At 52.2% G+C, this 20,956-nt stretch overlaps 6 protein-coding genes across 6 annotated transcripts; all 6 read left to right on the top strand.

Annotated features, from left to right (window-relative positions):
* Nucleotides 1-27: 27 nt before the first annotated feature.
* BDV59DRAFT_169067 (U2 snRNP complex subunit HSH155) lies at nt 28-4,124 on the top strand. Its single transcript, XM_073688174.1, has 2 exons — nt 28-184; nt 241-4,124. Exons 1-2 carry the CDS (start codon nt 175-177, stop codon nt 3,930-3,932), a joined length of 3,702 nt encoding a protein of 1,233 aa, XP_073552763.1. The 5' UTR covers nt 28-174; the 3' UTR covers nt 3,933-4,124.
* Nucleotides 4,125-11,014: 6,890 nt separating this feature from the next.
* Nucleotides 11,015-11,888, top strand: BDV59DRAFT_169063 (uncharacterized protein). The gene has a single exon (XM_073688173.1). It carries the CDS (start codon nt 11,495-11,497, stop codon nt 11,768-11,770), a length of 276 nt encoding a protein of 91 aa, XP_073552762.1. The 5' UTR covers nt 11,015-11,494; the 3' UTR covers nt 11,771-11,888.
* Nucleotides 11,889-13,138: 1,250 nt separating this feature from the next.
* BDV59DRAFT_53488 (uncharacterized protein) lies at nt 13,139-14,151 on the top strand. Its single transcript, XM_073696568.1, has 2 exons — nt 13,139-13,266; nt 13,332-14,151. Exons 1-2 carry the CDS (start codon nt 13,259-13,261, stop codon nt 13,822-13,824), a joined length of 501 nt encoding a protein of 166 aa, XP_073552761.1. The 5' UTR covers nt 13,139-13,258; the 3' UTR covers nt 13,825-14,151.
* On the top strand, nt 13,976-14,419 carry BDV59DRAFT_53505 (uncharacterized protein). Its single transcript, XM_073696569.1, has one exon. The coding sequence runs from the start codon at nt 14,126-14,128 to the stop codon at nt 14,357-14,359; it is 234 nt and encodes a 77-aa protein (XP_073552760.1). The 5' UTR covers nt 13,976-14,125; the 3' UTR covers nt 14,360-14,419.
* A 1,220-nt stretch (nt 14,420-15,639) lies between these two features.
* On the top strand, nt 15,640-16,797 carry BDV59DRAFT_190739 (C2H2-type zinc finger protein; the record flags this gene model as incomplete). Its single annotated transcript, XM_073691799.1, has 3 exons — nt 15,640-16,043; nt 16,134-16,621; nt 16,679-16,797. 3 exons carry the CDS (start codon nt 15,640-15,642, stop codon nt 16,795-16,797), a joined length of 1,011 nt encoding a protein of 336 aa, XP_073552759.1.
* Nucleotides 16,798-17,914: 1,117 nt separating this feature from the next.
* On the top strand, nt 17,915-19,274 carry BDV59DRAFT_190738 (NAD(P)/FAD-dependent oxidoreductase; the record flags this gene model as incomplete). The annotated part of the gene is made up of 2 exons (XM_073691798.1): nt 17,915-19,029; nt 19,085-19,274. The coding sequence occupies 2 exons, from the start codon at nt 17,915-17,917 to the stop codon at nt 19,272-19,274; spliced, it is 1,305 nt and encodes a 434-aa protein (XP_073552758.1).
* Nucleotides 19,275-20,956: the final 1,682 nt, after the last annotated feature.

The raw sequence follows: 20,956 nt of genomic DNA, 5'->3' as shown, positions 1-20,956 counted from the left end.
AACCACTTCACGTTTTGCGCAACCCCCATTTTCATCGCATAACATCAGCGAATCCCCCCAACACATCACCCTGTTCGCCGTTCTCGCGGTGTCTGCTCCGAATGTAGCAGCTGCTACCCCTCTTGCGAAATCTGTGCTCTTTCTCCGGTCTCCGGCTTTCTAGCTTTTGACACCATGTCTGACGGTACGTCACCTGCCCCTCGAAGTTCTTATTGAGACTCTGCTAACGGCTTTCTCTAGCCGATTTCGACGCCGTCCGGCGGCTTCAGGCTGAGCGGAATGCCGCTGCTGCTGGGAAGAAAGGTTCTAGGACCTTCGATCCGTCTAGCCAGCGCACTGACAACTCGACCAAGGCCTCCATGACCGAATCTTTTGATACTACGCTGTACGATCGCGATGGCGCCGATAGGTTTGCCGGATACGATACTTCGATTGCCGTAAATGGAGACGATGAAGAGATGGAAGACGCTGATGGCGGGCACCGTCTGGTGGGCCAGTACACTGCGTCCAAGAGTCAGATGGAGGAGTTTGCCCATGGTAACGGGGTCGAAGAGGAGGATATTCTGCTTGGGCGCGAGAAGGCCGCCAGAATCGCCGACCGGGAGACCGATTATCAAAAGCGCCGGTTCAACCGTGGGCCGTTGACTCCCACTCGGGCCGATCCTTTTGCTGCCAACACCCATGCGAATGTTGAGGGCGGAGAGGGCCAGACCTATCGTGAAGTCATGGCCCTACGTGAGATTGAAAAAGAAGAGGAGCGTGTCCAGAAGCTGATCGCTGAGAAGCAGGCCCGTGGCGAGAATGATGCCGTCGAACACGAGGCCACCTTGAAATTGGAGGACAAAGAAAATACCGATGCCGGCTCAACCGTCTCTGTCGCCACTGGGCGTAAGCGCAAGCAGCGATGGGATGTTGCTTCGGAGACTACTGAGGAAACGGCCGAGCCTCCCAAGCCTGAGGGAACCAAGGCGAAACGATCTCGTTGGGATCAAACACCTGCGGTTCCGGTCCCGGGACCTGCTGAGGAAGCCCCTAAACGGCGTTCACGATGGGACCAGGCACCCTCTCTCACTGCTGCAACGCCGGTCGGTAACCAAGGGCTGGCGACCCCCATGCATCCCTCCCAGGCAGGTGCGCCTATGATTCCAACTAGTTTCGGAACTGATATCTCTGGGCGCAATGCTCCCCTATCGGACGAGGAGCTTGATATGATGCTCCCGGGAGAATCAGATGGCTATAAGATTCTCGACCCTCCTCCGGGATATGCCCCGATCCGCACCCCTGCCCGGAAACTCATGGCTACTCCAGCACCCATGGCTAGCTCGACTGGCGTGGGCGGCTTCATGATGCAAGAGCCCGAGAGTGCCCGTACATTGGGCAAACAGCTGCCGACCGAAATCCCTGGAGTCGGTGACCTGCAGTTCTTCAAGCCCGAGGACATGGCATACTTCGGAAAGCTCATGGATGCAGGCGATGAGAGTGTTATGTCGGTGGAGGAGTTAAAGGAGCGGAAGATCATGAGGCTTTTGCTGAAGGTGAAGAACGGCACACCGCCCATGAGAAAGACTGCTCTGCGTCAAATTACCGATAATGCTCGCCAATTCGGCGCCGGACCTTTGTTCAACCAGATCCTCCCCCTGCTTATGGAAAGATCCCTTGAAGACCAGGAGCGCCACCTGTTGGTCAAGGTTATCGATCGTGTGCTTTACAAGTTGGATGATCTTGTTCGCCCCTACGTTCATAAGATCCTGGTCGTCATTGAACCTCTCCTTATCGATCAAGATTACTATGCTCGTGTTGAAGGTCGGGAAATCATTTCCAACCTGGCTAAGGCGGCAGGTCTAGCAACCATGATCAGTACGATGCGTCCCGATATCGACCACGTGGACGAGTACGTCCGGAACACCACCGCTCGAGCATTTGCTGTTGTTGCTTCTGCTCTTGGTATTCCCGCCCTCCTGCCTTTCCTTCGTGCCGTCTGCCGTAGTAAGAAGTCATGGCAGGCTAGGCACACTGGTGTGAAGATTGTTCAGCAGATCCCCATCCTGATGGGATGCGCTATCCTCCCGCACCTCAAGGGTCTGGTTGACTGCATCGCTGATAATCTCAGCGACGAGCAAGCTAAAGTGCGTACTGTCACCGCTTTAGCTGTGGCTGCCTTGGCCGAAGCCGCGAATCCATATGGTATTGAAAGTTTCGATGAGATTCTTAATCCTTTGTGGACGGGCGCTCGGAAGCAGCGTGGTAAAGGTCTCGCGGCGTTCCTAAAGGCCGTTGGTTACATTATTCCCCTGATGGATGAGGAATACGCCAACTATTATACCAGTCAGATCATGGAAATTCTGCTCCGGGAGTTCTCGTCTCCTGATGAAGAGATGAAGAAGGTCGTCTTGAAGGTCGTCTCTCAATGTGCCAGCACTGATGGTGTGACAGCCAGCTACTTGAAGGAGCACGTTCTTACCGACTTCTTCAAGAGCTTCTGGGTGCGTCGTATGGCTTTGGACCGGAGGAACTATCGGCAGGTCGTTGATACGACTGTTGATCTCGGCCAGAAGGTCGGCGTGGGCGAGATTCTTGAGCGAGTTGTGAACAACCTGAAGGATGAGAGCGAGCCGTACAGAAAGATGACAGTCGAGACTGTGGAGAAATTGATTGCAGCTCTCGGAGCAGCCGATATCTCCGAACGCTTGGAAGAAAGACTCATTGACGGTGTCCTCTATGCGTTCCAGGAACAAAGCATAGAAGACATTGTTATCTTGAACGGCTTTGGTACGGTGGTGAATGCTCTTGGTACTCGTTGCAAGCCATACCTCCCGCAGATTGTCAGTACCATCCTTTGGAGATTGAACAATAAGTCAGCCACCGTGCGTCAACAGGCTGCCGATCTCATTTCCCGGATTGCGATGGTTATGAAGCAGTGTGGAGAGGATGCCCTCATGGGTAAGCTTGGTATCGTGCTCTACGAGTATCTGGGCGAGGAGTATCCTGAAGTGCTTGGCTCCATCCTTGGTGCGCTCCGATCTATCGTCACAGTGGTCGGTATCAATCAGATGCAGCCCCCTATTCGCGATCTCCTCCCTCGCCTCACTCCTATCTTGCGTAACAGACATGAGAAGGTCCAGGAGAACACCATCGACCTTGTTGGTCGTATCGCTGATCGCGGACCCGAGTCTGTTAACGCTCGGGAGTGGATGCGTATCTGCTTCGAGTTGCTCGATATGTTGAAAGCACACAAGAAGGGCATTCGCCGTGCTGCCAACAACACTTTTGGTTTCATTGCTAAGGCTATTGGTCCTCAGGATGTTTTGGCGACGCTTCTCAACAACCTGCGGGTCCAAGAGCGTCAGTCTCGTGTCTGCACTGCTGTTGCTATCGGTATTGTGGCTGAAACTTGCGCTCCGTTCACCGTTCTTCCTGCCTTGATGAACGAGTATCGGGTGCCCGAACTCAACGTTCAGAACGGTGTCCTCAAAGCCATGTCCTTCCTGTTTGAGTATATTGGTGAGATGGCGAAGGACTACGTCTATGCGGTTACCCCTCTGCTTGAGGATGCACTCATCGACAGAGATCAAGTGCACCGGCAAACGGCAGCCAGCGTTGTCAAGCACATTGCTCTTGGGGTTGTTGGTCTTGGTTGTGAAGATGCCATGGTCCACCTCTTGAACTTGGTTTTCCCCAACATCTTCGAGACCAGTCCCCACGTTATCGATCGGGTCATTGAAGCTATTGACGCGATCCGGATGGCTGTTGGAACCGGGGTGGTCATGAACTACGTCTGGGCTGGACTGTTCCATCCGGCACGAAAGGTGCGCACACCATACTGGCGCCTCTACAATGATGCCTATGTGCAAAGCGCAGATTCAATGATTCCGTACTACCCTGGCCTGGAGGCGGATGGCCTGGATCGAACTGAACTCTCCATTATCGTTTGAACTGAAATGGATAAAAGCCAATCTTTTGTATTCTTCCTCTTTATGTATTCTGATACAGCACTGGGTCTGTTGCGGATTTTTGAGCATATGCTGGGGATCTTTTAATTGCCAACGGTGTTATCCATGGTGGATTTGGCGTGTATTTATTTTATCTTGCATGACACTTATGCTTTAGATCGGAAGATACCTGCTATCCTGATATGATCGTACTCCCCCTAATTTGAAGCCAGCCCGTGCAGGCATAGGGTAGGCACATCGCAAGCCCTATCTGCCCTTCGTGCTTCCTCTGATATGCCCGACAAGCTGTATGTATTCCTGCCTTTCCACATTCTATATCGTAAACAAGCAGGTTTTTCGAGAGTTTCGCACTGCCACCCCATGCAAGGCGTCTTTCTCCCATTCCCCATTTTGTCTCTCCAATTCCACCAGATGACGAGTACACGAACGGTATGAGGACGGATCGGATCGATAAGTACGACAATGCAGACGGAGGATCGAGTCAAATAGGATTCGTGCGAGAGGCAGGGTCTGTTTCGGCGGGTAGGTACAGGGTCGCACCGACGGTTGTGCAACCCGGTCATGGTGCTGTCAATCTCGGGTTGTACGTTGGTGTCACTGTCATACCTGGGGTATCCCTGACTTCTGGGAATCGAATCCGATCAGTTTCTCTGCTCGAGGAGCGACGATAGGGGTGCTCTGGGATGTGCTGTGTTAGTAGGCCGACTAGGGCGGGCTCCCTCGCAGCGCCCGTCCCGGGAGGAAGACGTTATCAACGAGCTTTTCAGGGCACTGGACGATCAGTCCTGTTCCTGGTCTTTGATAGAAGGCCATCCAGGACGCTGATGTTCGACTGACATCATGAACGCTGATTTTCAGGGCATCGACGGATCCGGTGGTGATATACACCACAGGCGAGTGTCGTTTATCTCTGATCCAGACTGACGGGTCGCCGGAGGCACAGACAGCCTTATTTAGCTCTGATAATGAAAGTGGTGCGTCCTTCGAGGTCGATCTGTGTGCCGTAGATGCCCTCGGACACGATATACTTCCAAAACACGGTATCTTAAGCTCGGATCGACAGGAAAGAGGGTCGATCGTCCTAATGGCAACGAAGATGGACCCAACGGTTGACTACAGTTGCGTGTCGTGCCCTACATCGTCCTACGTCTACAGATATCGAGGCCGTATGCTCTTCTTTCGCCGGCGCTGGTGATATGTAGGAGTGATGGTCTACATTCTACGAGAGATTACATAAGCGGGATCTCTTGATACTAACCACGACAATTGCGGAGTGGGTGACCAAAAAAAAATAGAAATAGAAAGGAGCAGATGGGGGCAAACCTGAACCGGCTGCCCGTCTGTCCCTGACCATCATTCATCTCCATGTCCATCCCATGGGCCTCGTATCTTGCCATCAGCCATTTGCCACATGTCCCCGACGCCAAGCATTCACCCTGCATGTTAGGGCATGTTGCCGCGTAAGCCTTCTCCATCGCCCTTGTCATGTGCGGGCTCGGCGGACGCCTCTGTGGGGAAGACCCTGCGCCTCATTGGCCGTTGCGCAAGCATTCTTTCTCAGGTTCGACGCGAACTAAATCATCCTTTGGGCTGCGGACACTCCTGATACTCGCACCTTCGAAAATGTGCATCCGTCTAGCTGACTAGTCAGTAAGGTCCTGCTGTCGACAAGTCAGGGTCTGAGGCTCGAGCGTTAACTCTCCCTTCCCTTCCTCTCCCCTCCTCTCCAATCCCCCAACCTCGTTCCGTCATGTAACCCTCCTCCCTGTGAGATTTTTGATAATGATTTTAATCTTGTGGCTGGCTCAATCATGCAGCCCTCACTCCCCAAAGAAGCAATCGTTCTAGAGTCAAGTATGTTAGAGTTTCGGCCATCAGAACTAAACCCATTGAGTTAAACTGGACCGAGTAAGACGACGAACGTTCATCACAAACCAAAAAAGAAAGAAGGAAAAAAAAATGAAAAAACAAGGAAAAAAGGCAAAAGGGGAAAAAAAAAAAGGTAAGATGACCGCATGATACATCAATTACATGAGCTGAACCAGGCCTCACGGTCTGCCCGGATGGTTTCTGAGCGTGTTTCTCGGATGCATACGCAGTACACATGGGCCGCCCCCTTGCTTGTTGCGGTTGTCACCATGACTGTGAGAGGTTGAAACTACATGGAAACTATTTCCTGGGTGGCTCCTTTGGAGAAGGCAACGGAATGGAGAGGGAAAAAAAAATACAAGCCCCATGAAAAATCCTTGTTTTTCTGGGTCTCTTGTCTCCCGTCTCTTAGTCTGAGCACATTACGAATCCATTTTGGCGAAGTTGGGATGAATTAAAATAGTATAGACCACATCTTCGCATGATATCAACAACGGCCTTGTCCCGACCCTTTTCCTCGCCCTCGGTTCATGTGAGAGGACCACCCCCAGTTGGGTAGGTAACTCCGCGTTAGAAGGGTGGTGGTTTGAATAATAATCAGCATGGATTAAAGATCGAGACGGATAGATTAATTAATCTAATTAACGAGATCACCATATCCTTCCCCGTAAAAAAGCATGAACATGCGATGTTTTCAATTCAGTTCTCTCCAGCTCCAGATATTGAGGCTCTCAGGTGATAGTCCGTCCCTCCGATCTAGGCGCAACGATAGACAGATGAGTCAGAGATCAGCTCTATACAATCGGAACCCATCCTCAGGAACCTGGCTTCTCCTTGCCGTTTGGCTTCCTGATCGCGTTAGCCGCGATGCAGGGTCCTTGCTGGGAAAGCCATAGGATTTAGTTCTGCTCCAATCTCCGAAGTTTGGCGCAAGATGGACACCCACGCGTAGGTCCCATGGTCGGAGGAGTAATTTCTCTCTTCTTTTTTCAACCCCCAAACTCTTATCGGATATTAAACTTACCCCCCCCCGAGACTCATGTACGCAGTATGTCCCTGCAAGCTGCTTCTGAACGGGGAATATACGCAAGCCCCCCTTCATTGTTATGCATCGTTGAATGCGACTGGTGTGCAGCATACATATTTCTCTCTCCGCACGGAGATACGTTTCCACTCCCCCCCCAGTCAATGCCGACGCCTCATTGAGCACATGCTGGATGGACGAGGAACGCCATTGACACACGCCAAGACAAGTCGGGTCCACACTCTTGCACACTAGATCATTTTTCCGGCGGGGAGTTGCGCCAGAGGCTGCTGTCCGATAGAAGCTTGTTCAGGGTCCAATCGGCCTTATCGACTGGGCGTCCTAGGCGTGTCTCTAGGGCTGGAGGGTTGATCAACGTTGATTGCCCATGTTGCTACAGTGTAAGATGTCCGATGACCGCATGATTCATGGCCTAGAATGAAACCCGTAGCGTCGACTCTGGGAAGGCGTGACGTCAGAGTACTTTCTCTAGCTGGGGTGGCAAAGAAGTAGTGAAGAATTAAAACAAGGATGTAGAAAAACGCTAAGCATGAATCACTAAGAGGGACCTTTCTATTACAAGAACGATACTACATCCTCGCTTTCCCAGATTCGGGCCCTCCATCAGCGTGTGGTCGCTGCGGAGCACGGCTGGACGTGATATCATCGAGTCGAGGGAGCTAGGCTTTAGCTAGGCTAATTTTGGGATAGGAGTTGAGCTGGACGGCGTGTTTCAAGTGACCGCTAGCGGCAACCCTGTGAGTGGCAGTGTCTGGTGGGGCCAGCCAGGATCGCAGGCAGGGATTCAGGGTACTGGGCTGCGGGGTCAGCATGCGTATGCGGTATATCAGCGAGCTAGATTTGGCGTCAGGAGCGATCGGAGTGTGGGCTGAGAGGAGGTGTGTTGTGCGCCTTGAGAACTGCATTCTATGGATTTGTCTAGATTTCCCTCTAGTATCTAAAGACTCATTAGGTGAAATGGCAAAGAACTCACGTACGCAGCACGCATGTACTGCGTACTGCCAAACTCTATACCGAAAAAAGAAAAGCGTCGAGAGATGTGCACGCGTCAGCTCCTGTGGGGCTCACCCATGCTGATTGGGTTATCGGGGGCAGCCAAGCTCGGCTATCGACTATCTGCCGTCTCTGGGGGCATGTGGGCCTCCTCCTTTTCTACCAATCAGCGTCTCTCCATAGGTTAACTCGGAGTGTGGTACAGGCCATGTGTGGATCGTCCGTCCCAGTCAGCGTTCGGAAATCTTAGCCAATCCCTCAGCTGGAAAACCCCCACTAGCAGCGGAAGGCTGCACGCGCGTCTGGGAAATGGATTTTCAGGTCCATGCGGATTGGTCAGTTCTATCGAGTCTAAATCTTCGCCCTCTCACCCAAATTTCAGTCCCTTCACCTTGCCCACCCACTATTGTGTTAGGTTCCATATTTTCCCCTCCCCTTTTTAGCTCTACGTTCATTTCTGGCTTTCTTCAGGACATGTCAGAAATTCGGGGGTGGACACGACCAAACATCTAATTTCCCTGGCTGGGTCCCAATCTTGCACTACGCCAAAAACCGTAAAAGAACATTGCGATGGAACCTTCACTCGATGTTCTATTAGCTTGGCGCACCGTCTAACTTCCGGTCGGGGACCTTCCATCGCTGGATTCCCCGGGTTGGTTCCCTCAAAACGACCTGCCTATCTTGTCCGTAGACCGTCAATGTCTGATCGCTCAAATTCCCAATCGCCGCACCGGGAACCGCATTCTGGAGACAGTGACTAATCCCCATCAAAGGTTGGTCTCATGGCTGATAGCTTATATAAATTGACTGCGCCAATCATGGCGATCTGCCGAGTGGGATCTGCCAAGATGGACCCCATGCAGATGACAGATGTTTAACTCGGGTTTTTAATAACCTTTAATCTGTTTTCTTCATTGCAAGACTCTCGTCACCAAATAAGGTCGGGAAGATCTTCCTATGGTGCCTGAAGAACCCCCAGCATTAATGCCGAGCGTCAACCCGCCTCTACGCAGTATGGCCGTGCGCCTTCCGGGGGACACATATCCATCACAGGGCATCGGACCTTTTGAGGCGAGCGTTAATTCCCGACGAACAAAAATTAACTCGCGATATCGATCTTCTTCCGATCCAGGTGGACTCCCTCCCCCCGGTAGGAAGAATGTCCTCCGTAGCCCGTAGTCCGTCGTAGTACGTAGTGCATGTCACCAGTGCATATCCACCGCGATGAAGCGAGATTACACGCCTAATTATAACAACCGCTGACAACATTTGCGAAGACAGAGGTCCATTCGCCGGCATCCATCCATCCTGCCCCAAGCACAGGAGCATAGGATAAATGTCAGATGCGAATCCCGGGATTGGACAGTTCGCGGGTTATCGTCGTTGCCGACATACGCAGTGCTGCGTAGGCAGTATGCACATACCTCTAGAACGCATCTCACCCATCAATCGACTGCATCCTTTGTTGGTTTGCTGCCCATACCACAGATGACCAAATCAGGAAGGCGTTGCGCACCAAACAGAAACTCGAGACGAGTTATTCCTTTTGGACAACGGGCGGGCCCCACCGGATTTCCTGATCGAGCCCCCCCGCAAGAGAATTAGGATTAGGGCCTCTCGGGCTTTCGAGAGACGGACCCTGATTGGACTAGGACCCACCGATGGGTTACGCGGTTTGGGGGATGATGTGCCGTGTCAAAGGGCCACTGTTCCACATTGGGTAGCCTACGAGCTACCGGTATAGGTTTAGAGGCTGAATCCCCTGGGCGCCAGTGGAGTGGGGAGGCTACCGGATAGCCCATTTTAGCGTTAGGGGAAAAATAATACAAAATAAAAATAAGGGCACGGCAGAACCAAGGGAGGGTGGACAGCAAATGGAGTCCGACAGCGCGGGAAAAGCGGTGAGGACCCGGGTGGGTGTCGTCGTTCGGGTCTGGCGGTCTGCAAACCAGAGTAAATCAAACTATATCTCGACGGTGTCTATTGCGGTCGAATATCTGCGTTAGAAGGAAATTAATTTCCTTATTATGGGACCCTTTCTCAGATGTCCTGTGGTACCTTCTCCCATCTCCCGCGTAATTTTCCCTCAATGATACTGTTAAAAATAACCATCGATTCTATTCAGTGGATGCTGGAGCACTGCCCGCCCAGTCGAGGGGGTTTACGCAATGGTCTCTCGCTTGGGCCTCTCACACCTTGCGATGTTGGGACTTCCCTCCTGGAAATTCCAGCATGGAGTATGGTGCACATTCTCCTCCCAATGATCGCATCTTAAAATAGAAGTAGATATTAGGGCAAATACTGTACCTTGGTACGGAGAACACATCCAACTCGTCGTATCCCCTGTGCTGGGTACGGCACCCTGATTTGGCTATACCTTCCAAGTTGGTCTTGTCATAGAACACGGCCGCTGTGAGGGTAGGTAGACAAACTCCGTAGGTATTCTGCACAGAGCGTCGGAAATCTAGGATGCATTCAACGGTGACGATGCTCGGCCTTTACTTTCCTTCCGCGGCCGTTGGACTGAAGGAACCAGGATAATGGCGCAGGCGAGCGCTGATTGGTCAAATGCGAGTAGATATCACAACTTTGTTTGGCCAGCGAAGGACTTAGGGCAGGGTTTCCTTCTGCCGGAAGATTAATTACAATCTCCCAAGTGTAGGAAATAATTACGAACTGCAGGAGGCTAATTCTCCTCGACCGAGCTCCGCGACTCAGTCTAGCAACCGTGTTCCAGGCTCGCAGCCCGTCTCCATGTCGGATGCATCATGGTAGCTTGTTTATGATTTGCCCTTTTCCCGAGTCGCGACGATGGATGGGCCTGCAGAAATGAGCGATTGACCATCAGTGAGCTTGACTCCACGCTAGCATATAGGACGGCTAGGTTTCTACCGCAGTTGATCGATCCACGGCCAGCGCCCAAGCGTTCCATACATGCTATTCTCTTTCGCATGCAATTTGGAGGAGTCACCGGGGACCTGCCAGCTCCTCCGTACCCTTTGGACCATGCATTAACGCACTTGATGCTCGTGCGGGATGGGCTTTATCATGCTATGATGTCCCCACCTTCCCTACAAATGGAGTGCCGCACCGCTATATCATTGGCTTTTGAGGACCCCACCCGCTTGCTGCTTTAGGCATGTCGGATTGTGTTTGGTTCGTGGGCAAATTAACTCGTCCTTGATTTTGTGGCCTCTCTAAGATATCCATCCGTGTAATCAAATTTCGCCTTACTTTCTCGCCGCAATGGATCTTCTGTTCCTCAGGTTCACCAAAACCGCCACGCGACATGGCCCATTGTTTCTTCCCGACTGACCAGATCATACGCAGTCGACCGTCGGACGTGGGGCGGAAAGAAAAATAATCTACCGGGCCTCATTACATACGAAGGACCGAATACTGTGTGTACCTCATAATCGGGGAAACGACCGACAGGGGTATCAGAGGTGGCCACATGCATTCTTCGACACCTGATAGACTCTGTCCCCTCGCACGGCGGCTTTAACCGCCAAACCGTAAAATTTAGGTTAAGCTAGCTGATGAGCTGTGCCTATCATAGATACTGCCATGGAGCGGTGGCTTCAGACCTGAGCAGCCACAGTGGGAAGCCGCCCCAGCCGAACGGTTGCAGAAGTGGATGTCCGTCAATGTTCCCCCCGAATATCCACTTGTCATGTTTTGTTTAACTCTGGATGCTGGCGCTGAGGTTGCCGATCAACATCGAGGAATACTTTATTGTAGTGAGGTGCGTACGGCGTATAAAATTGATCCTGGGGTTGGATCTGTCGGGGGGTGTGTTCATCGTGATGGTGCTCAGTCAGATCCTTACGCCATGCCTAGTCAAGATCTTGGGCTAGAGCCCACTATGCTGGTGGATAGAAACTTGCGTGCGATGCTGGGTTGTAGCTTGTGAAAATTGAGTCACTAGTGCGAGTCCACTTTTCTACTCCAACGTGGGTGTACGCCGTAAAGGGATGAGTGTGTGGTGGGTGCGGATGAGGGGTGGTGGCGGACACAAAAAATTCCCGCACTTCCATCCAGCTACACGAAAATAATCCTTTGAGTAGGGGTTCATCCTTCCGCCATGATAAGCCTAGCAGGTCATCCGCCAAACGGAGCCGAGGAACCGCGGCTGGCACCATCGCATCCTTGCAGCGTGGCTGCGATCTGAATCGATGATGGTTCGACCATGTTATTGTCTGATCATGGATGAACTGGATACGTCTATTATTACCAGTATTACTATTGTTTTGGGTTCTTCCGGTGGAAAAAGAATCCTAGTGTACTCCGTATTCGTGCTTTGCCTGCTTTGAGTATGTCGCCGACGGAGGAGGCAAAACATGAAAAGCCACAGCGACAAGAAAAATCAAGACCAGGTCGTAGTTAGGCTTAACTGTATAGGGTTACTATGCAGAATCAATACGTAACATCGTGGATGAAGGGCGGAGGTCGTCCGGACGTCCTTTTGATCAGAGCATTACAAATTCCCCGGGCGGGCGGGGCGTGCTGGTTGGTCAACGGTTTGCCTTCAGTTGCTTCAGATGTGGTGGTCTTGCAGAAACTACTGCGGGAACTGTATGATGACGCGATGGAGGCAATTTGATAATATATTAACAGCACGCGAGGGCTTGATCCGTGCAGGTGGTGACTGGAGACTGGAGAGCATGGAATGCCGGATTGATTGTTTTGATTGGAATGTCGTCATCCCGCAGCTTCTCCTTCTCGACTCCAGACGACCCCATCCAGGAGGTCGGGGGCCTACGTACGTTGTTTGAGATTCATGACCTGCTTACGGGCGGACACCATGCACAGAGGGTCCTGTCCGAGTTGCTCGAAACTCTCTCTCCTTGTGCAGCTGGATTCGACCGGAATGACAGGTACGCACCAGTGGTGGTTCGTACCTCTGCGGGATGATATTTCCGCCGTTGATAATGAAGAACAGGAATGTTCGTTCAACCATCCGCTGCGGTAGTTACGTACTCCGTATGTTGCCTGCATTCTGCATCGGATGAGATACGGGGTGCAGATGGACACATACCATTTGCCTGCCCCCCTACATCCTTGACTTTGAGCCGTGTGAAGGTGGTCCTCCGCACACCCCCTTCCTTGAGCCAGCATTTCCTTGACCACCCCGTCCTCGTCTCGAGTATGCAGAATCATACTGTGTGGAAGGTAGGCCGCTATAGGCTCACTTCGTGGTTACTTTAGGGCCGCGGGTGTAAGAAGGGCCCCATAGGGCGGCTGGTTTGCAAGGTTCCAATAGGGCCAAGTCATCAATCCCATCTTGACACGGGCCAATGAGTGGGCTGGCTTTCCGGGAATTGGACGGGTCTTGGCCCCTCCTGCTGGACCTCGAGGTAAGTTTCCTGCACGTATCGGTTGGTGTACACACCGCTGAGGAATGCGCCAGTAAGGACGAGAGCTTGTCTCCTTTTTTCTTTCGACAGAAATTTTTGCTCATTTGACATCCGTAGTGGTTTACACGCCTATACTACTAAATTAACCTGGTTATCTGGTACGGAACCCAGCACATGGGAGTTATTTGGTGGCTGTCCCACCCATGGATCCATGACCAGAAAAGGGAAAAAGGAAGGGAAACGGAAAACGCAAAGAAAAGGGACACCCCCCAAAGGCGGTGGAGTCGATCCACTGGCTGCTTTACTGTCTCCAGCTGCCCAGCGACATTCCCCCACGGAACGGGTATACCCTTTGACGTATCTTTGTGATCTGCCCCTTCCCCGCTACCTTGAAACACGCTCGCACTCTGTAGAGAGGCGAACCTGGGTCATTGGAACCTGGTGCCGCTTTCCAGCCTGTCGCTTGTCGCGATGGATACAAACAGGAGGGAAACTTGGTTTGATCGTGGTGGTGCTGGATGAACTTGATTTTCTTGAGCCGGACGCTGTCTTTTGCACGCTTTGCTCCTTTGGTTCTGGGTTCGCCTCGGAACAAGACTACTGGATGTAGACACGGCACAAACCGCCCTCGCCCCCGCCGCAGCCTCCCACCCTCCTGGACTGCCGCTTGGGACTTGCTTGAGCCAAACTGGCCACTGAGTTCCCGCAATGGATGCTACTTTGGGAGAGCACGCTGAGCTACCTCAGTGAGATACTTCAACACATTGAATAGTGGACGCCTTTACGTTGCACGCCTTGGGGGTTCTTTGAGAAAAGTCGTTATCCGTAGAATCGCATACGGTCGCTTATTCGCCAGACCGGCCAAAATTCCCCGTGCAGCAGGAGATTTTCGACATGGTATTGTTTACTGCATGTGGTACCTGAAAAAGGCCGATTACGTAGGGGCAGTTGAGGGCCGCCCGGTAATTCGGTTACATCCAAACATTGAGCCGGGCAACTTGCGCGTAAACATACTTGGGTCCGATCCCGGAGTTTCAGAGGGCCCTCCCCTTTTCTGGTGCCCTGCCCCTGTTTTTATTTTTATTTTTATTTTCCTTCCCTTTTTCACTTCCCTGTTGCTTTTTCTTATTTTCTCTGATCCTTGACTTGGGATCTAAGAACTAGTATCGATGATGATAATGGTTTTATTCTTCAGGCAACTGCCGAGTTTGGTCGATAGTGACCACTGCTTCGTATACTACAATAGCTTGGACGATCGTATGGTTCATAGGGACTGAATGGAATTGTGAGGGTTTAATAAAAATAGAAATGGATTAATAAAATGAGCAGAAAATGGGACAGGGACGGGGAAAATGAAAATGGGGAGAAATAAAAAATGACTGAATTTTGAAAATAAGAAAAAAAAAAAAAAGGGAAAGGGAAAAGGAAAAAGGAAAAAAAAAATAAAAAAATAAAAAGGGAAAAACGAAAAAACAAATCGAAAGCAAATGCAGCCCGAAATCCCATCTAACCCACCCGCCAAACCAGGGAAAGCCACCTTCTTTCCCCCCCCAAAGAGACCCATCCAAACCTTGAGGGTCACCCGAGGAACTGGTTCCCATTTGGAGATTTCCACAGGCACTAAGCAATTCCTTCGTGTTGAATTGGATTTATTATTCAAGTAGATTTTAAATAATTATTTTCAAAATATTTTATTTTCGTCTTATTTTTTTTTGATTTTTTAACTGGCGCCGTTTCGAAGCCTAAGCGGCCCAAAGTAACGATCTGCAACCGTCCCCGACGGGACGTCGTCAGTGGCACTAGACCTCCATCACCAACACGGCAACGCCAGGGCTTCCCTTCGTCCCTTCATGCTGAGATCCTCCTGTATTTGTTCATAAGCTTCGCCGATCCCCTTCGGGTCTTCCCCAGACTCACTGTCTGAATGTCTGTTTTGTCTTTCTTTTTCTCCTGTATCTCGTCACCCTCTATCTGTCTGATCTAACCCCCCTCCTCCCATTGTTTTAATACTCCTTGCGATCTTCCCTATTGTCATTGTGACTGGATTGCTCTTCTGCATCTTCCAGTCTCTCTCTCTCCCCCTTCGCTCTCCACGCGAGACTCTGCGCGGATCAACTCGATCAAAATATTCCCCCTCCTCTCCCCACCGCCTCTCTCCTTGCCCTTGGATTTGCATCATCCTCTCCTTGATCGTCCGTCCCTTGTCAACCACGTTGGGTGTGCTTGTGTCGCTGCGAGATCCGATCTTGCGCGACGTCCCGGTCTAGGAACGAAGAACGCTGTCCACTCAGGCAGGCGTTTCCCATCAAGAAAAGCAAGACCGTCGGAATCTTCCCGATAGTCATTATCCTCCATGACGATGGTCATTGAAAACCAGAACCGCCAGTACGGCGGGATGGGCTTCGACAGTGTCTACCAGCATAATATGTCGCATCACAACCCCCCTCAATTCACCGACCCTTGGTCGGCTGCGCACACGTCTTCGCACTCGACCCCCCCTGTGTACGCGACTTCAATGGGTCCCAGCCCCATCGGTATCAAGCAGGAGGAGGTGAACCGTCCCGCGCCCATGTCCATGCCCTACTCGAGCATTCCCGTATCTGCTCCCTCCATGGTCACAGGAAGCAGCAACTATTCAACGACCCCGGCCACGAGCTATCCCGCCCCGGAGGTCATGGAGATGCCGCACGCCATCCCCCGTTCCTCCTTCGAACAGGGTCCCGCGTACACCACCGCCTCGTCAATGAGCACCTTCGCACCCGCAAGCTACGCGCCGTTGAGCTACACCCAATCCCTGCACCACCCAGACAGCCGTCGCATCTCTCACGCGTAAGAACCACCACCCTCCTGCGACTGCGACTCCTCCCCAGGACTCGTGTCTTTGAATCTATCTGTACGCTAACATGACCTGCAATTCAGTGACGCCCGTGTGGGCCAGTCGCAAGCACCCCCGGCGCCAACTTTCGGCGATGCTCTTGATGCCAGCCGTGGAATGGTCGCGCTCAGCCAGGATTTGACGCCTCGCAACATCTACCCCCCTCGCAACACGCGGGGTTCTGCGGATTCATACGGCTTCCCATCCGCCCAGTCGTCTGGATCCTCGATTTCCTCCGCTGGAAACTACCCTTACTACAGTGCTTCTGTTGCTTCTGTCGAGTCTTCCGTGACGGATTACAGCTCCACGACATCGGAATCATACGAGAATGGGCACCTGTCGCGGACTCTCCCTCGCCCATCTAACCTCCTGACTGGTAGTGCTCCTCCGGGTCCCCAGTCCATGATGAGCCAGTTCAGCTCGAAAATGCCGTCCAACACTCAGAAGAAGCACAAGTGCAAGGTGTGCGACAAACGTTTTACGCGACCCTCATCTCTGCAAACCCACATGTACAGCCACACTGGCGAAAAGCGTATGTCACCGCGAATTTCCAAAGTCCCTCTTCTGGTACTGACCCGTTGTTTTGCAGCTTTTGCATGCGATGTGGAGGGCTGTGGCCGTCACTTCTCTGTGGTCTCGAACCTGCGGCGCCATAAGAAGGTCCACAAGGGCGAAAAGGAAGGCGCGTCCGGTGAAGACGAAGAGTGATCCTCTTGCGTCTTTGTCGGCTGGCCGCAAAATGCCCTACTGTGTTCCCCTTTCGCCTTACAGTCCGCCGATGGTTTCCGCCGAAGCCCAAGCGTGTTGCAATGTGCGACGCCTCTTGCTGCCCGATTCCTGATTCGATTTCGACCATTGTACAACAGCTTCATTTCTCGCGACTTCATTTCTTTTCCGTCTCTGCCGTTGCAGGGAATTGATACCCCTCTTCTTCTCTTCCTTTCTCTTCGAATAACAGGATACGGTACAGGGGCCACCGGGGATGCAGAATGATCTCTTAATTACACTTTACATTCCCACGTTATGACCATAGAGGTACCGGTTGTTTTCCTGGTTGGTGATTTCTTTCTGTCCTCTCGTTAGACTAGGGTGTTGGTTTTCTGGTTTGAGTTTCTGAGTACCCCATTTTCTTTTACGTCTCTTCTTTCTGTGGCATGAATTTTCTTCAGATACCAACTGCGTTGTGTTTTCTCTTTCGATATCTGCGTTTCCGCAGTCTCATGCTCTTGAGTCCGGATAAAGTCGCAGCGGGCAGTCGTTTTCATTTTCTTTGTTCAGATTTATCTTCTATCATATATGGGACAATTTCTGAAATTCCTTCTGCTGGAAGCCCAGGAAATGGCCCATACTTATCCAAAATGCTTTTTGCTATGTCGGGGCAAAATTGGCTGGAGTAGCACTCGAGGTTGGTCGAGTGCTGGCATATACCCGTTACACCTGGACGGAGCATGGGATGGAAGCTGGCGGTTCTTGTTTCTGGGTTTTCTTGCTTGGTTTGTTGCATGACACGAGGTGTCACCCACGGTCGCTACTATTATACCATATTGTCTAATACAGAGCTTGCTACATACTGCCGGGGGCGCTTGGTAAATCTGTACATAGGTTGACTACTTAAAACTGTCCTATTGAGGATACTCTGTTGACTTGTACTTATCTAGTACCTCTATATATCACGTGACCGTATGTCACTGACATCATCTCGGAAGCGGAGAACAGACCAGACTGGGGTGGATACTGCTTCAAACCTCTTCAGCTGGTATTCGCCCTGGCATGGCGAACCTGTATCCCAGAAACATACCCCTCTCAAAGCGCCGTTGCAGCCATAATGACGCAAAGGGCTCCGCCGGCCGTAGGCAAGACCGACAGTATCCTCATCGTCGGAGCCGGGGTATTTGGTCTGACCACTGCGCTCGAGTTGAGTTCAAGGGGATACTCGAATATCACCGTTCTGGACCGCTACCCGCCCCCGGTCCCAGACGGCAGCAGCGTTGACATCTCGCGGATCATCCGCACCGACTATGCCGACGCGCTGTACTCTCGCATGGCACAAGAGGCCCTCCGCGGCTGGAAGACCGACTACCAGGACCATTACCACCATTCCGGCTTTGCGATCCTCTCAGAAACGCCATCCAACCCCTACATCGCCAAAATCAAGGACCTCGCGCACGCCGAAGGCCGCACCCTGCACGAGTACCCCAACGCCAACGACCTCAAGCACACCTACCCCAGCATCGACGCCGACCTCGCCCACATCATCGCCTACCACAACCCCGAAGGTGGCTGGGCCGACGCTGCCTCCAGCATCTCCCATCTTGCCCACCGCTGCCGCGCCGCGGGCGTCGCCTTCCGCACTGGCCCCGCCGGCACCGTGACGGCCCTCCAGACCGCGCACGCGCGAGTCACAGGCGTCCACCTCGCCACGGGAGACCAGCTCCCGGCCGCACAGGTCATCCTGAGCACGGGTGCCTGGACCAACCTGCTCGCCGACCTGACGCACGCGACCTCCGCCTCCGGCCAGCCCGTGGGTTTCATCCAGCTCACCCCGGCCGAGGCGGCGGAGCTGCGCCGCTTCCCCGTCATGATCAACCTGACCAGCGGGGTGTTTGTGTTTCCACCGACGCCGGATACGCACGTGCTGAAGGTCGCCCGGCACGGCTACGGGTTCGCCACGCGCATGGCCGCGCTGCGCGGCCATGCGTCGTCGGCGGCGGTGGTTTCCGCGCCAAAGCGCGATGCGAATAATGCCGCATCGTCGTTCCTCCCTGCGGATGCGGACGACGCCCTGCGTGCTGGCCTGCGCCAGCTTGTCCCGCGGTTTTCGCGCCATCCGTGGTCGAATCGCCGACTGTGCTGGTACACGGATACCCCGGAGGGCGACTTTGTTGTTGACCATCATCCGAGTCTGGCAGGGTTGTTTGTTGCTACCGGTGGGGCGGGACAGTAAGTTCTTTTCTCCCTGTGTGGGGTGAGGGTTGGGGTTCGCTGACGAGAACAGTGCGTTCAAATTTTTGCCGGTGTTGGGCCGCTATGTCGCGGATTGTTTTGAGGGTTGTGCTGTGGAGGAGGTGAGGCGCAGGTGGCGGCTGAGGGTGCCGGGGGAGGGCGACGAGATCAAGGCTGGGGATGGGAGTAAGGCTGGGCCGCCTCTCCGGGTGCTTACTGAGGAGGAACAGAGGGAGCTGTAGCGTGCGTTGTCTCTATATAGATGTGTAGGTTGGAAGATAGGGGCTGGGGAGGGCTTTCTATAGACTTGCACAGGTGTTTTCGCGGGTAGATATGGTAAGACGTGGCGGACTCTACGTAGTCAAGATGCCTGTTGGACAGACAGCCTAGAGGATAAACCGAGCCATCGCGCAGGACGGTACTTGATGATCGATATTAAAGGGCCTTAACAACGCATGAACAGATGCTTCTTGTAAGATCATTAGCATTTCGATGCCCATTACTTTCATGATGTCTCGTAGCAATGAGATTAGCTACACATGAATAAGAGAGCAAGGAAAGTGATGCGGCAGTAACATGTCTTCTGAGCTCAAGCTGCCTTGTAGATGCCCCATTATGCATGCCATACACGAAGAATATCAGCATCCGTATCTCTCCATCAGGGCCCTTAACGAAGGATCGCATAAAAGCTGCGTTGCTGTTAGGTTTTCCTCTGGATTGTAGACAAAGACTTTGGATATGACGGATTCCACAAATAGCCGCTCAGCCAGATCAGCATCAGGGCGGAACTGTGCAATTTTTGAGGCAAGGCTGTACTCTGGATTCGGGGATCGAGGCTGGTCATACCCAGAGTCAAACCCACCAGGGTACGTGTAAGGGCCCTTCCACTGTATAGGCAATGGGCCTAAACATTCATTCAAGCCACTTATGAGTCCGTCCTCTAAGTATGTGGGAAAAGGTGTAGACCTAAGCTACAACAAAGTGAAGTGACCATATAGCTTCACATGTTGCATGCAAAACTTGGCTCCTGCCTATGAAGCCAGTCCGGAGAACAATATTGCATGGACGGATAGCCTCGTGGAGCTATAGGTTCATCAAGCTTTTTTTGTTAAACCGAAGTCACCAAGATAGGATTTCTCGGTGCGTAGGCTCTCAGGGACATGAACTGGGCTCACAAGCTCACCCTGTTTCCGAAGCTTGATGAATGGTATCGTTTGTTTTAACGGTCGAACAAGTGCCTTATATTTAGCACTTCTACTAAGGCTATTGAGAGACGCCATTCACATACAGTTTTTCTCGTTTGGATCTATAGATTATTATTTATGAGAAGACAGATTTGTAGGAAAAGGATCATGCTGCCACTTATCACTTACCGCGCTGGATTATTCCGGACCTATGTAAATTTTCCACGGTCTCCAGTAATTGTCGACCAGCAGACATCCGAGTTGCTATAGGGATATCATTTAATGTAACAGGGTGAATGCATGGGCCCATCACGGGGAGAACTAAGACCTTATGGTGACTCCCGTTGTCTCCCGTTGCCTCTTGGTAGAGTGAAAAATGCCATATATGTAACAAAGTGAGAGGTATCTTGCACGTCCTCGTTAATCTCATTCCGGATACGAGTTTCGTTCATTCTCCCAAAGCCATGACTTCAAGAGCCACACCTCTCATGTCCTGAATGTTATAGACCCTCCAGAGAGTAGAGCCGCCCCCAGAGCCGAGTTTATGTTCAATCAGATATCTCTCATTGAGTACTCCCCCAAGTCAAATAGGACAGAATGCCTCTTGATTCCCTTCTGTTTTGTACCTATTCCAGGGCTCAACAGGCTCTTCGAGATCGAGTTCCTCTTCTTCATCCCTCACAAAGTCACCGAAGTCTGCCATGTCGCCAGGGGGAGCCCGGTGCCAGTGGTCGCAAGTC

This window comes from Aspergillus ambiguus, assembly GCF_047715705.1.
Source record: "Aspergillus ambiguus strain CBS 117.58 unplaced genomic scaffold BDV59scaffold_2, whole genome shotgun sequence".
Lineage (NCBI taxonomy): Eukaryota > Fungi > Ascomycota > Eurotiomycetes > Eurotiales > Aspergillaceae > Aspergillus > Aspergillus ambiguus.
This window is presented reverse-complemented; position numbering and strand designations above follow the sequence as displayed.

Coding starts and splice junctions, on each gene's coding strand:
- BDV59DRAFT_169063 (XM_073688173.1), top strand. CDS start 11,495: ATGTCCGTCAATGTTCCCCCCGAATATCCACTTGTCATGTTTTGTTTA.
- BDV59DRAFT_53505 (XM_073696569.1), top strand. CDS start 14,126: ATGTGGTACCTGAAAAAGGCCGATTACGTAGGGGCAGTTGAGGGCCGC.